This window comes from Pholis gunnellus (assembly GCF_910591455.1).
Source record: "Pholis gunnellus genome assembly, chromosome: 13".
Taxonomy (NCBI): domain Eukaryota; kingdom Metazoa; phylum Chordata; class Actinopteri; order Perciformes; family Pholidae; genus Pholis; species Pholis gunnellus.
Genome location: NC_136540.1, coordinates 17822679 through 17839863, shown reverse-complemented (window position 1 = coordinate 17839863; position 17185 = coordinate 17822679). Strand labels below are relative to the sequence as shown.

General features: G+C 43.1%; 1 protein-coding gene across 1 annotated transcript; it reads left to right on the top strand.

Moving 5' to 3' along the window:
* Positions 1–3691: 3691 nt before the first annotated feature.
* slc8a4a (solute carrier family 8 member 4a) lies at positions 3692–16908 on the top strand (the record flags this gene model as incomplete). The annotated part of the gene is made up of 7 exons (XM_079171240.1): positions 3692–5035; positions 5170–5684; positions 12199–12305; positions 13145–13263; positions 14732–14831; positions 15656–15928; positions 16529–16908. 7 exons carry the CDS (start codon positions 3692–3694, stop codon positions 16906–16908), a joined length of 2838 nt encoding a protein of 945 aa, XP_079027366.1.
* Between the last annotated feature and the right edge of the window lie 277 nt (positions 16909–17185).

Genomic DNA, 17185 nt, shown 5'->3' with positions numbered 1-17185 from the left:
CTCGCTCATCGTTTCTTGTGCCAATGCTGCCCACCGCAAGAAGAGTAAGACAAGACTCCCATTTGCATAACACCACACTCTTCTTCTTTCTTGCCTGCCACCATCCCTCTGCTTGATATCCATCTTGTCCTGTTCCGTGTGCTGTTTGCGTCCTCTCAATCCTTCACCATTCATTCACGCCTACTCTCATGTGCAGTTTGGTTCTTTGCGTTCTCCAGCTCAGACAGAAAAGCAAGGGGGATTTTTTTTTCACTCAGTTTATTTTTCCGAGAAAAGATCATCCTTGAAAGCCTTTTATAAATTGACTGTTTGGAAGAATTTCTGACTGTTACAAGCGGGACGAATGAGGATAGAGTCAGTCATTTCAATGTATTATGGTACGCATCAACAATTGCACGTAACGTTAGCCTGGACAGGATCAAACTGAAAACGTATTGTGTTTTTTGAAAAATGACTTAGGTTCGCGGAAGGTGTCGCCGCGCAGGAGCGAGGGGGATTTGATAAAAGCAACTAATCCGGCAGTGTTAAGTTTGCTGAGGTAGGGTACCTGTCAGAAGAAAAAATAGCGAAGAAGCACCGTGGAAAGCAACGCGTCAAAGACACCAGCGCAACAAGCCAACACCATTACACCAGCCTGCTGTGTGGATGGCACACGGGGTATCTTCCTCTGTAGAACTGGTGCAGGGTAGCCACGCTGAGACCAGGGTCCAGATGAGATTCGGGGCTTTCGGTGAGTATCTCTGGGACACTGCTGTGCGCACCAAATGGACCAGTCTTATTTGTCCCTCGTGTACAGCGCACGGACGGGATAATCGGATTTTGTTCTTGCATTAGTAGTGTCCATTAAGCTTGTCGTTTCAGAACCCATCTGTAATTGAACATTTTGAATTGTCTGTTACAATTTGTGTTTCTACTCCAGTTGCTAAATCTACTGGCCCACCTGGCTTTTAATAAGCTTCTTAAAACTCTCTAATGTGGAATCCTCGTTCAGGCTCGTTTTCATGGTGATTATAATACTCTCTCTACAATTTCTTAATTCAAGATAACCTGTCTTTCCACAGAGCGATATCAAAGATAAGTTTATCTCCTGAGGCCACAACTTCCACACTGAGCTGACTCACCGACAACTGTAGGCAGGTGAGTAATGCAGTTCTTAGAATATTAAAAATAGGAGATACAGAAACATTAAATATATTCCTGCATGAGCATCTTGGGTTGTCTCCACTATGGTGAGCCCTAAAGCTCATACAGTAGCTTCATGCAAATCAATGGTAGGCTACATGTTTTATATATTTTTTGCGTAGCTTTCTGTTAATTGATTATGTTCTTGTTCAACACCTGCTCAATGAATTCATGTTGTCTGCTAAGAGTCAGTTTGCTTTTTTTTCCGTTTACACATTGTTTCTGCTTCATTTTCTTACTGTTTGCTTTTTCATGACTTTTCATTCCCAAGATAGTAGAAATGACATTTATCAGGAGTCTCATTACAAATTGAGACTGCCACCATTTGACGAAGAAAAAAAAGAAAACACCATCTCTCACAAAACGAGTGCTGGCATCAAAGTGTGACTCATTATGTACAAGTGTTTACTTGCCAACCTGAGACCTCTGCTTAGCAAACAGGAACACGTTTGAGGATCAAATCATCATCATTTGAATTGGGTCAGGGGCTTTTTTTTTCAGATTTGGATAATTTTGGAATTGTTAAAAGTTAAATGAGAAACTTAATGAAATGGAAAAGTGGCATCTTGCTGGGCGTTTCAGTGGTATAAAACGTGCACTGAGGTGGTTAATCAATAAATGAATGTTGAATATCTGCAGAGAATTGTAGTTCTGTGCTGGTAGAGATCCAGCAGGGTGTTTGGAATCTATTAAATGTCTTTGGTGAGACTCAAATTATCAATGTAAGGTGGAAAGACTGTGTGCTTGGTAGTTGCGTTGACCAATAAATCCTGGATTCTTCAGGGAAACAAGACAGAGTATCTCTATGTTTCTGGACCTTGTTAGCTTGTTGTTACCTGGTGATTTCAGAGAGGAATGCATATTGATGAACTGTGTATGGCACCAATAGGATGGAAGAAAGAAATGTAGACACCTTTTGTTCCTATTGTACTGTTTTATTCCTGTATAACAACCAGTTAGGCAAGCTTGCTTTTACCATAGAAACATCACCCACTCAAAATTTGTGCAGGGTTGTGTGCCAGAGGAAAGCAGTATTATATTGTGTTATAGGAAGGAATCAATGATGAAAGTACACAATCTTGTACTCTTGCCTCTAATGTTATATATATATATATATATATATATATATATATATATATATATATATATATATATATATATATATATATATATATATATATATATTGCCAGTATCCAGGAATTTCTGAAATGTCTTTGTTCAATAATTAGGAAACATTCTTTGTAAACTAGACTGAGGATCATGTGTTTCTTGTTTCACTGTGTTGCTCCTGATTGTTGCGTGAGTCGCTGTCCATGGTGCTGAATTAGCTGACGTTTCACTCTATCTGATCAGCAGACAGACATGTTGAGTTGTAACATAATTCTGTTGTTGCACAAACATCATTTGTTTATCTTTTATTTATAAGGCAACAAACAAAACAAAAAGACAACTTAATTACTGCATCTCTGCTGCGCTGCTTCGCCCTGAAATGTTGCCTTGATGGAAAACGTGCACTCCAGTTATGCAGGTCAGAGTGGAGATTGCAGCTACTCTCTGCTGCATGTCAATGAGAGCATGTGCTGTACATAAAGCATTGTCGAATCTCTTCTGCTGTAGGTAGGCAACCTATTTTTGAGATGGAGATAGTCTTGAAATTTTAATTAGGAAGCACCAGATTACATTCCTGGGCTGTTTCCCCCTCTCCTTTCCTCTGTTCACATCGATGCATATGTTAATCCTGCATTGAGCGTTGAGGCTGTACTCCCTGAATTGTTCACTCCAGCTGTTTATGGCCACTCTGCTGCCAAGAGAACCACTGTGAAATTATTTTAAGTTGTCCCCTGACATAGTTTAAATGGCTTATGCAAAATACAAAAAAAATGGTGTTTGCTAAAATTGTAGCATTAAACAATATATTGCAGAGTAGAGTTGAGAGGCTTCCATCAGAGATCAGGATTGTTTCTCCTTTGAATAATCGTATAATATCTTTATCGGTAGGTATGGGATGCTGCCTAAGAACAACTGCTCTTTCCTTGTTATGCTGTCAGTGAAGATTATTTTTAGAATCCCCTCTAACTTGACAATACATGGTGGACTGAGTCACTTTTTCCCTCAATACTACAGGTGCAGAGGGTAACATTTCTACCGCTGCTTAGCACCGAATGACCACATTATGTATGTGGGTGTTGGACAGGGTAGTTCAATACCAATGACTCAATGATTAGTAGGTGCCAATATTTCTGGCTTTCCAAACTCGAACCAACGAATCTGTTGGATCCCACGTCATTTGCATACAAAAGGGTATGACTGTGAGTACTTCTGTGATGCTTGTCCAGGTTATAGGAGGAATAGAACCCTGAGTGGTGAACATCTGACGCAGGGAATGTGACAATCTCATCCTACACGCAAATATCTTACTCTTCTGTCTTTCAGACATTTGGATAGACCTTCACATGTGACGTGGATTGAACTCCGGCATCAGAAGACTGCAAGCATCATCACGCTGCGATGTCTCTCCACAAGAGTATCCTGAATTTCACTCCCACTTTCACGCCGTGTATGTTTATCTCCTTTCTGCTGGTTCTGCTCCCAGGAGTCACTCATTTCTCCCAGGGCAGCGCCAGCCATGAAGACACTGACAGCACACCGGGCAACTGCTCCAATAGTGATAACTGCTCCGAGGGCGTGGTGCTGCCCATGTGGAACCCCCAAAACCCTGCGGTGGGTGACAAGGTGGCACGCGCCATTGTTTACTTTGCAGCCCTAATATACATGTTCCTGGGCATGTCCATTATCGCAGACCGCTTCATGTCTTCTATCGAAGTAATCACCTCTCAGGAAAAGGAGATCACGATTAAGAAGCCCAACGGTGAGACAACGACAACCACTGTCCGCATCTGGAATGAGACCGTATCCAACCTGACTCTGATGGCGCTGGGCTCATCTGCACCAGAGATCCTGCTTTCCGTCATTGAAGTGGTCGGTCATAATTTTGAGGCTGGGTCTCTGGGTCCCAGCACGATTGTGGGCAGCGCCGCATTCAACATGTTCATTATCATCGCTATCTGTGTCTATGTGGTGCCAGAAAATGAAACTCGCAAGGTAAAGCACCTGCGGGTGTTTTTTGTCACTGCTGCCTGGAGCGTGTTCGCCTACATCTGGCTGTATCTCATTCTCTCTGTGGTCTCCCCCGGAGAGGTGGAGGTCTGGGAGGCCGTCCTCACCTTCCTCTTCTTCCCTCTCTGTGTGCTGCAAGCCTGGATAGCAGACCGGCGCCTGCTTTTCTACAAGTACGTCCACAAGCGGTATCGTGCCGACAAGACCCGTGGCATTATCATTGAGTCCGAGGGAGATGCCATGTTCACGAAAATGGACTTGGAGATGGACGGCCCGGGTGTGAACTCCCACACTCACCCCAAAGAGGCTCTGGATGGAATGCTGGAAGGGGTGGAGGAAGGTGGAGGGATGAGTGCGGAGCAAGTTCAAGAGGATGAGGCCCGACGGGATATGGCTCGCACTCTAAAAGACTTAAAACAAAGGCACCCGGAGAAGGACATGGAGCAGCTGATTGAGATGGCCAACTACCAAGTGCTGGTCCATCAACAGAAGAGCCGGGCCTTCTATCGCATTCAAGCCACGCGCATGATGATCGGAGCCGGGAACATCCTGAAAAAGCACGCCGCCGACCAGGCCAGGAAGGTGGTGAGCTGTCATGAGGCCACTGGGCAAGAGGAAGATCCCAACACCATCTACCTGCAGTTTGAAACCTCTCACTACCAGTGCTTTGAGAACTGTGGCTCACTGAAGCTGTCAGTGACCCGACATGGAGGAGAGAGTGGCTGCACTGTGAAGGTAATAAGAAGTAATGATTGTAAAAGCTCAATTTAAAATCAAATTCAATTGCTTGAGGCATAAGATATATTAATAATTCAGCATTTTATTAAGACTCCAGATGCTAAACTTTCTTCTTTGCTTGTGCCACTCAGGTGGACTACCGTACTGAGGATGCGACTGCCAATGCCGGCTCAGACTACGAGTTTGCTGAGGGCACTTTGGTCTTCAAGCCTGGCGAGACAACAAAAGAGTTCACTGTTGGCGTTATTGATGATGATATTTTTGAAGAGGACGAGCACTTCTACGTGCGTCTGAGTAATCCACGTATCGCGCACCGGGCTGAGGTCTCCGTCCTGGAGCCAAGCTCCATCACCTCCAGCAACAGCACGGTGGGCATCTCCCATGTTCCTCCAAAGGCAGCCCTGGGCAGCGCTCCCACCGCCACGGTTACCATCTATGATGACGACCACGCTGGTATTTTTACGTTCGAGAGCAACTCCATGAGGGTCAGCGAGAGCATCGGCAACATGCAGGTGAAGGTTCACCGGACGTCCGGGGCGAGGGGGAAGGTGGCGGTGCCCTACCACACCGCCGAGGGCACCGCCAAGGCCGGGGAGGACTACGATGAGGTGTCCGGCAAGCTGGAGTTTCAGAACGATGAGACCATGTGAGTGACAATTGTTCCTTTTCTTCTTTGATGTGATGACTTGTTGCTGCTTCTCATCACTTTATCAAACATCACAGCCCCCACGTTGACATGTTAAACAGTCCTGCTAGATTACTGTAAATGATCTATTCTGGTAAAGGATAAAAGGACTATTTTTATGAGTCATAGATATGTTGGCACTCAGAAGTTTAGATCTTTCAGAGCAAGGACGTGGGAGGATAAGAGGATATAATTGTGAGACAGATAATGAAACAATGGAGATGATGTAAAAGGGGAAATGAAGAAGAAGAAGAAGAAGAAGAAGAAGAAGAAGAAGCATAGAAGCAGCCTTCAATGAATGAATTAACACAGGATTTCTGTGCAGAAAACAAAGGAAGTACATGTTAGCGAGAGAGCAGAGGAAAGAAAATCAGGCAGGTGAATGCACAACAGAGAGGAGGGGATGAGGGTTTAGCAGCTACTGAAACAGGTGTATGCAAGGAGACCTGTGTGATATGTTCAACAAAAGGATTCGTGGATGCACCAGCAGAGAAGCGTATAAAAAGAGCAGGCAGGAAGAGTACAGAGAGAGGTGAAAGTGTGATGTTTTTCCAGCTTTTTCTCTTCAACGTCGTGTGGAGGGTTTGGCAGCATGACGAGTACACTTGTGTTTGTTTTATGATGTGATGAGCAAAGGAGCTGGCAATTATCCACAGCAGTGTTTTTTGTTTTTGTTTTTAGTTCAAAAAGAACTGAACTGTATCAAGCTCATCACATCAAAATGATTTACAGCACACCAAAAAGGACAAAACAAAGGAACAAAATGTGTCAGATGATTCCGTCTGTGTGAGGAGAATTTCAGGGCTCGTGTGTAGGTGTATTGTGTAGGTCGGCTGAGTGGGAGGAAAGGCAGGTGAATACGCTGTGTCAAAGAGAATGCAGATCTCTCTCTATTTGTATTTTTTGCCTCGCAAAAAAGGTGAGATTTTATTATATATCTGTCTGTGTGTTTGTCAGTTTGCTTGTGCACATGTACCTGCATGTTTTGTGCATTTTTCTGTGTCTTTTTAAGAGTGTTAGAGCCTGCGCGCTGAATCCACTTTAAACCCACATCAAACCAAATGTCGCTCCAAAGGGGAACTAAAAAGAGCTTCTTGAGCATCAAAAGCAATTAAAGAGAGTGAAGAGGGGTTAAAGGAGTCCCACAAGTTCTCCACACAGTGCAGGCGGCAACAGAAGCTGTGGTTAATGAGACAGTAGTGCATAGCATGAAAATTAGAAGCTGGCAGCCTGTATCTGCATTCAAATGGCGACTGAGCATTAGATAAAAATCCTCACCTACAGAGCCTGTTCATCTGTTCATCTAACTGTAGCAAGCTGACAGTGACACAAGCATCTGCGCACTTCATATCATCTGGAGTCATGCTTCTCTCGACAGCCGCCGTGCAGCAGGAGAGGAAGGACTGTGGAGAGCAGGATCCAGCAGAGCAGGACAGAAAACCCAAAAGCAATGGGGAAATGCCAAAGCTTTTCTCCACTGCTCCCGTGCGCCTTTGAATGACAAATAAGGACTTAAAGGCGAATGCAGGGGCCCTCTGATCATAGGTAAAAAGGTCTGGCTCAGAGCTTGAGTCAGAATTGCCCGGTCCAATTGGGTCAAATCACAGCAGCTTACTTATCTTTTTAGCCAGCTGTATTCTGAATCTAAAGACCTAAGAAGGTTAGAAGAAAGAAAGGCAACATACATCTCTATTTGCCACATAAAGATATTCATCAGTGTATTTAACAATTGAGCCAAAGTTCCCCTGTTGAACAGATTTTTAAGGACCTAAGTCTTGTACATTACCACATTTTGTTCCTGCTTTATGCTTCTCAGATCTCCAAGTCGCACTGAATATTTCATGAGGTTGTTTAATTCGGAGCGTTCCGTCAGTCCTGTTAAAAGATGCAGGTGAAACTGCATCACTTTAAAAGGATTTTGTCTTTTAGTATCCGTCCGTGTATTTGTGCAGAAAAGCTTGCAAATGCTCCGTGTTAAATTGATATCTTCCTATATCTCACTGCTCAGCAGGCTGCCAAAGTTCATCCTTCAAACAAAGCTGGCTTTTCTCACCCAAGTGTTTCCCTGGACGTTCAGGACAAAGAGCTGACACTCGGCAGCAGGCCTCCAGGCAGCTCTGTGTGTGTGTGTGTGTGTGTGTGTGTGTGTGTGTGTTACAGTGCATCTTGCTTTGTGTGTCTTTCTGTATACATATGCCAGTCCCGGTCGATGTTTGAGCATGCAGAGGAGCGAAAGAGGAGGAAGGCTAGTTTTTAAGCTTCTGGAGTGGAGCCAGGAGGAACGGTTTAAAATCCGGGCGTGCAGTTAAATAATAATTTACCATCTAAATTCTGCACTGCAGTAAATAGATTATGATACAGACACAAACCTCTCAGCGAAAATAAACAGGCTGAACCGTTTTACATTCTGTGTTTATGGATTAGAGGAAGATCTGCTAAGACCCTTTGATGCTTGATGTGTAGCTTCCTCTTGTATCTGTTTTTGTTAGCGCCTCAAAATGTGTGGCACTACACACTAGTTGAGGCTGAGGTGGATAACGGGGGCAGTTATATAAGCTTAGATGAAAGAGATGTGAGGAGATCACTTCTGAAAAGGAAAATCAGGACTCTGATATTCTTTATTTCTCACGCTTAACGTAGTCAGCATCAATATCGTTCTGCACTTCCTGACAAACACACAAAAGTGGAGCAGCGGAGGCAGGGTACAGGGTCATGTTATCGTCTGTAACTGCCATATCAAAGGAGTGCAGAGTTGCGGCGGTGAGCCAAGACAAGCGGGTCACGCTCACATGCACTAAAAGCACGTCCTGCCGTCAACAAAGCAAGGAGAAGCTCGGATAATCACACACACATAGGGAGAGTGAAGCGACTTCACTCTTTGCTGGAGTGGAAATGACTCCACTATATCTTTGCAAATAGTTGTTTGCTGCTATAATAATACACCGAATGTCGTGTATGGCTCCTTTGAGATTAGGCTTAATTGAGGGTGTCGCCACTTTGGGCGACAGGTGGGTGCCATACCAGTACGCTTCAGCTCCCAGACGATCCACCTCTTTGCCTATTTTTAGAGTGAGGCTGTGTCGTCACTGCCCAAGATGGCAACACACGCTTTTCAGAAAGCTGGTGACGTCACAGAGACTACATCCATATTTTATAATGTCTATAAACTGGATACAATCTGGATATACCAACAAAAAAAACAACGATTTGAGGTGGCAGTCTGAACAAGCCCAATAGTGTTTATAGTTCTCGAAAAAGCTACACTCTAGACGGAGTTAAAAGCGGGCCGTCATAGAGCAGGAGGAGGCGCATTAAGCAATTTGAAATATGGGGGCGCACATTTCAGCAGTTCTGAATGACATAGCTGGCAGCTTTAGTCTTGTTGTGTTATATGTTGAAATTGTCCTCGCTCAGTAGTTCAGATATCATTTAGCAGCCCTTCTCAATTATGTTGCTGCACAAGTTCAAGTTATGATAAGAGTCGTATATCATTATCAATGTCAATAATCTTTTGTTTCAGTATAAATATCCTGTGCATAATAACCCAACAACATCTTAAAGTGGAGACAATATAATGCTGCAGATATGAGAAACACATTTCTTCCCGGTGCTGCTGCTTTGTGTTCATATTCAGCTATAATGCAGTCTCTCTGGAGCTGGGAGAGGTCCAGTAACTTGCTCAAGGACACTTCAGCAAGGCAGACACATGCTGACATATTGGTTTGAATCATGATTCTTCAACTAAATGACAGTGCACCTGTTCAGTCGTAGGCGTTTGAAATACTATCATGCATTTCTGCATTCGCTCATTCTCCCTACTGGCGTCCTTTTTGTCAGGTCTCTCAGGAGGCCTATCCCAACATGCAGAGTGCAGAAAGCAGAGATACACTCCAAGGGTGAACATGGAGGCATACAATCACTCACACTCATATACCTGTGGGCAGTTTGGAGACTCCAGTCCTCATGACTTTCTGTATATGTCTTTTGGCTGTGGGAGGAAACTGGAGCATCCTAACCAAACCAACGCACTATGTGGAGGAGCGGTTCACACCGCTGCCGATTTTCAGAGGTGAAAGTCTCAACTGCAAAGCCATATCCTCATAGGACCCCTGCTGGTTTCCCCTCCGCTCAGGATAGTCCAGCGACCTAATGCACAAACAAAACAAAGAAATAAAATCAAAGAAATAAACACTGAGCCTTCTACATTCGTATGGTATTCATAAAAACAGCCAGTCCGACTTTCCACACATGCAGTACAGATTGTTTTGTTTAAGGTGAAACAGACTCCAGAGCTCAAACAACACGGTCCTGACATCCTTCACAGTTGTGTGTGACAGATACAATAGCAGGGTATGTTTCCCAATATGGCTTTTTAGAAACTATCCCAAGTACTGAGATGATAAACTGTGAAGTGTGATTTGCAGTAGGTAACAGATTCTAAATAGAGTCTAGATAGATTCCAACTGTGCCTGTTGTAACGAGAGCGCACATCGACATGCAGAGATTCAGGGTTTAGGAAGCAGAACTGGGATGAGCTTTACCATTTTAACCTGATTCTTACACTGACCACTTCAAACTCCAAGGAAGACTGTCGGACAAGAAGCATCTCAAGCATCCACCACCGATTTCAAAGGATAGAAAGATATTTTTGGGAAATACGCTAACTTGCTGAGATACCACGAGACGGAACAATTTCATAGAGTTTACAGTCTTTGTGCTAAGCTAACAAACTGCAACTGCAGCTTTATATATTAGAGTAAAGACACAAGATTGGTACGGAACTTCTCATCTGTCAGTGAGAAAGCAAATTTCCCAAAATGTTGACCTGTTCCTTTAGCTAGTTTATTAGCCTACTTGCTACTAGCTCGCTACATCGGTCAGTTTCTGGAAACCTTGCAAGGCCAGACCGCAAGACAAACTTTTTTCTACACTGTGAACATATACTTATTTTTAATTTGAACCTACTTCAGAGACATGGGAGCCACATACTTTAACAAAGCTCCACTGGGTTGTATTACTTTAACATGTAATACTTTTTCAGTTAGTTTGGTTTCTTGATTGCCGGTTTTCCACGAGCTATATTAGGTAGCGGGTTTAGAGTTCTGGCACATTCAGAATTGATACAGAACCAAAAATCCAAACCGAATGCAGTAATTTTGTTCACTTTTTGTGTTATTATAAACCCTGCTATTAGACTCTGGCATAGGTTGAGGTATAAATTGCCACCTAATCAGCCTAATGCAGTATGTGAACCAACTTCCCTGCTGCTTTGTGACAGCCTTTCATTTCTAGCTTGTATTTTTGAGAGAGGTCTGCAAAGTGTTAATGATTGTTTGATCCCTGCCTGTTATATCCTTCACATCTTCATACACTTAAGGACAAACAGCATCTGCCTAAAGTGGTATTATATAAAAACGACTGCTGCGTGAATACAGTCCATAACAACTGATCCACATTTTATTTGAAGGCTTTTCTAAGATAAACTTACTGTGTCCCTGTACATATCGCACTTGAAATAACATCTTGTTCAAAAGATCAACTATTTTCATTTTCCATTGTAAGGACTTTAGGCTATACTGCGATTCCCTTTGCTCCCACTGGCATGACTTTCCTTGACATTAGACTGCAGATGACGTATCACTCGTGTTTAAAATAAACTTCTTCTCTTCCGCAAGCAAAAGGCTCTACCAGCGTGTTGTCGAATTCTGAGTGTACATGAGTAGACAGAAATAGACAGCCACCCACATATCATTAGGGAGATGGAGGGAGAGGGAGAGAAAGACTCACTGTGACAGTGTAGGAGAATGAAGCGGGCTGAGGCGAATATGTCGGCCACAGTTTGACACCACATCCTTACGTGTTTTCGTAGCACTCAGATTTAACAGTAAAACAGCTGTATTTCTAAATATGTCTTTAGAGTTTGCCTGAACCTGCATGGATTCCTACATCGGTGGTGCTTGATTTCCACTGAGAACGAGATAATAATCCAATTTCCGATGACTTATAGCTTGAAGTGTGTGGGAGGGGTGTGAGCTATCTCGCTATGTTTCTCTTTCGCTCTAATGGAATTAATGGTGTAGAAGGAGTCCGCCCTCTTGTGGGGTGCTGGGAAATATATATATATATACATATATACTGTATATATATTCATGTTTTACATAGTGTTCTGGACTACAGGATATTTGTTAATTTGTAACAAATCTCCAGCTTCCATCTTCTTATCTATGTTTCACAATTCATTGTGTAGGCAGTTTACACAGTTTGTATACGTACAAAAGCATGGGCTTAGCATTAGAAACTACTCTTAGTAGATGACTGGAATATTTTTTATATTTTTTATTTCAGTAACAACTGCAAACTGCGGGTTAACGCATATTAAATGCTGCTGATGTTTCCTAAATAACGCTAATTAATTAAATCACGCATCTCTGTTTGGCTCCATCCTTTCCTTGTTCCTTGACCCGTCTGCTTTCAGGAAGATGCTGAACGTGAAGGTCATCGACGACGAGGAGTACGAGAAGAACAAGACTTTCACAATTGTGTTGGAGGAGCCCATCCTGCTGGATGTGGGACAGAGACACGGTGAGCTGCAGAGCAGGGATTTTCCTCATCATTTTTATGGCTGGACTAAATATTATTTCACGTCCCCTGTCGTTTATATTCAATTTAAATTCTTGGGCTAGAGCAGTTTATATTCATTGATGCAAATTCCTCTTGACTCTGGGAAAACTCTACGGTGTGATCTCTTTAGTCCCTTTGGTGCATTTCATGGCCATGCTTTATGCTGGAGGACTCAAGGTTTAGTTGTTGCTCTTTAAAACAGCTTGGGTTCAAGTAGTTTGATGAAAGTTAGAGCTATAAGGCACAAAGGAGTTATTCATAATGTGTTCATTTTTTGAAATGCCTTACACAGTTGCACATTAATCCTATTTTGTAAATGTGTTGTAATGGCTGACAACATTGCAAAAGAAAATAGAAACACAATTTATTTCAGATATGGTATGTTGTCATTTGAATGTTGCTAATATCCCCCATCAAACGTTTTTCCCATCAACTTTGTGATATTGATTGTAGTACCAGCATGCACATGACCACCACAAGATCCTCAAAACATGAAGTCAACAATGCCACATCAACGAAATAATCACTTCTTGGATGCATACAAACAAAGAGCATTTTAGGAATGATCAAAAACTAAAATGGAATATAGTAAGATGTTTTTTGTTAAACTACCTGAAATGAATCAGGCAGCACTTGTTCCATTCACAGCACAACACTCATCCTAATGTCACATGTGATCCTTAGTATGCTTAATTCTCATCCAACCACACCGGGTTTGCTTTACGGTATCTCATATTGTAGCAAATCCCCGATGTGGGAAGTACTGGCTGATAGTTTACACACCTGTCTCTCTGGCGCAGGAGACACCAATGATAACAAGACAGCAGTGGGACCGGAGGACGTGTCAAAGATGGGCTGCCCCTGTCTGGGCGAGCACACTAAGCTGGAAGTGGTAATTGAGGAGTCCTATGAATTCAAGGTAACTTCAAATAAACAGCTTTTTATTTACGTCAGAGCCCTACTCACCTATCACACTGATGTTTGCGTAATTCAATACTTCTAACAAGCTGCTGTGGACTGATGAATGCCAATATTTGGTTTGTTCTCCTCCGACTGAATATCCATCAAAGCAGTTCTTTGGACATCAGAGAGGCAGTCACAGCCTTCAATTTAAAAATGTTGAAGACACAGAGCTCATAATTCTCTCTTAATTCTCTCTTTTCTGTCCATCCTGACCTTGTTCAGTAGTTTGTTCATGTGTTTCATACTGCAACACAGTTAGAGCTGGGGCGTGGTGCCAAAATAAAACATTAATATTTCTGACTCTTACAGCAATATCTGTTATGTCACAATATTTTGGGGTATGACTGTTAGGTATTCGTATTTCATCTAACTTGGCAGGGGTAATAAATAATTGGTGAAGTACATGTAACTAATGACTAATGTCACTCATCATTTCATCCAGCTTGAATAGTCAAACAAGTTGAGAAAAAAGTATAATTTTAAACGTAATGCAGCATTCAAAGAGCTTCTCCATCAATTGTGTATTGCACTGCCATAACGTTAGAGGTTTTGGGATTAAAAGATAAATGCTCAAACTTGATGCAGCAGAGCCCAAGATATCCTGACTTAAAAACTCAAACAAGAATTACCGCCTCATGGTTGTATGTCAAGTTGCAGTTTACATCCTTGTCTGTCCAAAATGTCATCATTTCATCATTTTATCCTATTAGACATTTGGGCAAAATTGTCATAATTAGCATATGATTTCTTGAGTTATGGCCTTTGAATGACATTCGCTCACCAAATTCTAATCGGGTCATCCTTTTTGAAGAAATTTCCTCTCGGCGTTCCTGAGATATTGAGTTCACGATAATTGTACATATGTCCGGACAAATGGACAGATGCACAGGACAACCCAAAAACATATAAGGCCTTCCACCACGGCTGTCCCCTGATGACACCACCATGACATCTTTAGGGTCATCTTCTCAGACTTTAAAAAGCTCCTCTCAGAGCCATTTTCCAACAGTTTTTGAGCAGTCATCTTGAAAAAGGTAAACTGATCTTCATGTATACAATTGGTGGTGTTCCCCTTTAAGACCAGATTCAAGCTGTAACATGATATTGCACTTATACTTAGAAGCTTGAGTTTCATGTGCTGATACTAACGGCTCTACTTTCTGCACAGCTTTATGCTGGCGATGTACCTTTTTTCTGGGGGATAGTGGAGTTTCTTGCTCCCCTGCATCTCTTTTGGTGACTCACTGTGCACCGCAGTGGGAAGAGTGACTTGGTTAATTGCACCTTAATTTACCGCATCAGCGTCCCTTGTCTCATATGACAGTTAAGATTAAGATTATATTGATACTGCACTGCTTGACTGTAAAGAGATGGCTACTAACAACCTGTCCTTTTGCTTTCTTTGTCCTCGTGGCCGTCGACAGAGCACAGTCGACAAGCTGATTAAGAAGACGAACCTGGCTCTGGTGGTGGGAAGCAGCAGCTGGAGGGAGCAGTTTGTTAGCGCTGTCACTGTCAGTGCAGGTGAGTCGCAGCTTTGTGAAATGTCTCATCTGTTCATCCCTGTGAGACCGGACCCGTGGAAGATTGACTCTGCAGGCTGGATCCGGCCCACCAGCTGCTTCTTACCGGCCTCACTGTTGTGATGTCTCTTTTAGATACTTGTTTCAGAAAATCCCAAAGGCTCCAGTTTGGCCGATTTTAAAGAAAGGCCTAATTTACTGGATAATGAATGAAAGAGATTACAAAAACAAAGCCTGTTTTAATATATTTTAGCAATTACGTACTTATTTGCTTCTCCCTTTTAACCCAGACATTTTATTAAAAATGCATGATGTGGAGAATTCCTTGTGTGGCTCAACATAAAAACTAAACTTGCCAGCTCTCCCTGGACAATTAATGGGTCTGAAGTATTTATGTATATGAATGTGTTGTGTTGAACCCTTTTTATTTTGCTCTTTCAAAAGCCATTCACTTGGCTTTGTGATCCTTTTAGGTCTGCACTAGCGCACACAGCATTTAGGCTAAAAGCTGTAGACACCAGATCAGTGTCATTCTGTTAATACGCTCCTTTGTCTCGGTTTCATTCTGTCTCTCTGTGGTTGAAGTCACCCATATTTTTACAACATAGGCATATAAAGTCGTAGCTATATTTACAGATTTTATGTAATGATTCAAAGGGTTAGCTCCCACACATTCGTCAAATGGCTTAAATGTGGTGGGGGTGGGTACCTGATTCAGTTTACTACACTGCAGGATACGGTCTTCAGAGAGTCTGTCAAAAGAGAAGGCAGCAGGTCTTGGTATGTATTTTGCAGGCCTTCACGCATCTATTCTTTCTCTGCCAGGTGACGATGACGAGGAAGAGAGCGGGGAGGAGCGTTTGCCCTCCTGCTTTGATTACATTATGCACTTCCTGACAGTTTTCTGGAAAGTCCTCTTCGCTTTTGTCCCACCCACTGAGTACTGGAACGGCTGGGCCTGTTTCATCGTGTCCATTTCCCTCATCGGCGCTCTGACGGCTGTGACCGGGGACTTGGCCTCTCATTTCGGCTGCACCGTCGGTCTCAAAGATTCAGTCACCGCTGTGGTGTTCGTGGCCCTAGGCACCTCTGTTCCAGGTGGGCGTGTGTGGTTTCTAACAGCTCTAACGGTAGACTTGTCCTGGGTTTCCTCTTGGGGTTTGTGCGTGCAGTAGAAGCAGCTGCCTGGGAAAACTTGTGTAACCCCTGCCTCCGCCTGTGCTGTCAGAGTAATTCTCTCCTGAGCCCCTGTCTTGAACATTAACAAGTTGTAAACAAAGACAAAGCCGGTTTCACTTCTTAATCCGTCTGTGCTGCCTAATTGTATCCCCATTGTCCTCAACACTGCCACAGCGAGGCACAAACAAGAATATGAAAATTAGGCATTGACAGGTCAGTTAGCCCCACACACTCCTTCATGTTTTCAGCTTAGTTATCCTGTGAATCTCTCTCTCTCTCTACCACACTATCGCATACCAACTTTCTACCACAAAGATAAAGTTTTATGCTCCATATCTCTTGGCTTATTTTAAATGAACTGAATCACTTTGTGCCCCATGAGTTATTGAATTTCATAATACCTGTAATATTTGTCCTGGTAGTTGAGGGTTTAAGGGAGGGTCCCTGTCAGAGTCTGTGCACACCACTAATCTCTATTTCTTTCTTTATGCTTCATTCATATCTCTCTTTCATTCACAGACACATTTGCAAGTAAAGCGGCTGCCATACAGGACCAATACGCCGACGCCTCCATCGGCAACGTGACGGGCAGCAATGCAGTGAATGTGTTCCTGGGCATCGGGGTGGCGTGGACCATCGCTGCCGTTTACTGGAAGAGCAAAGGAGAGGTGTTCAAGGTGGACCCAGGCTCCCTGGCCTTTTCCGTCACCGTCTTCACCATCATGGCGCTGGTGTGTGTGATGGTGCTGCTCTACCGCCGGCGTCCCAGCGTGGCAGGCGGAGAGCTTGGGGGCCCACGGACACCCAAGATCCTCACCTTCTTCATGTTCCTCTCCCTCTGGTTCATCTACATCCTGTTGTCCTCCCTGGAGGCTTACTGCCATATGCCTAGCTTCTGAGACAGAGGGAGACACACAGACACGGCTCCTCTCCTTGTTTTTACAGTCTATTGAACGTGTTTTTTCTCTGTTTTTGTCTATTTTCACAAAGGTTTATAACTATTTGTATCATTAGTTATTATTGATACCGCGCAATATTTGATTGACTTTGAATCTTTGGACTTTGGAACTTTGCTACCACCCACTATGCTGTGAAGTATAGCTTTAGCCACTGAAAATAAACCTTTTCTTGACTTTTTTTCCTTTTTTTTGAACTGCTATGTTCCACTGAACATTT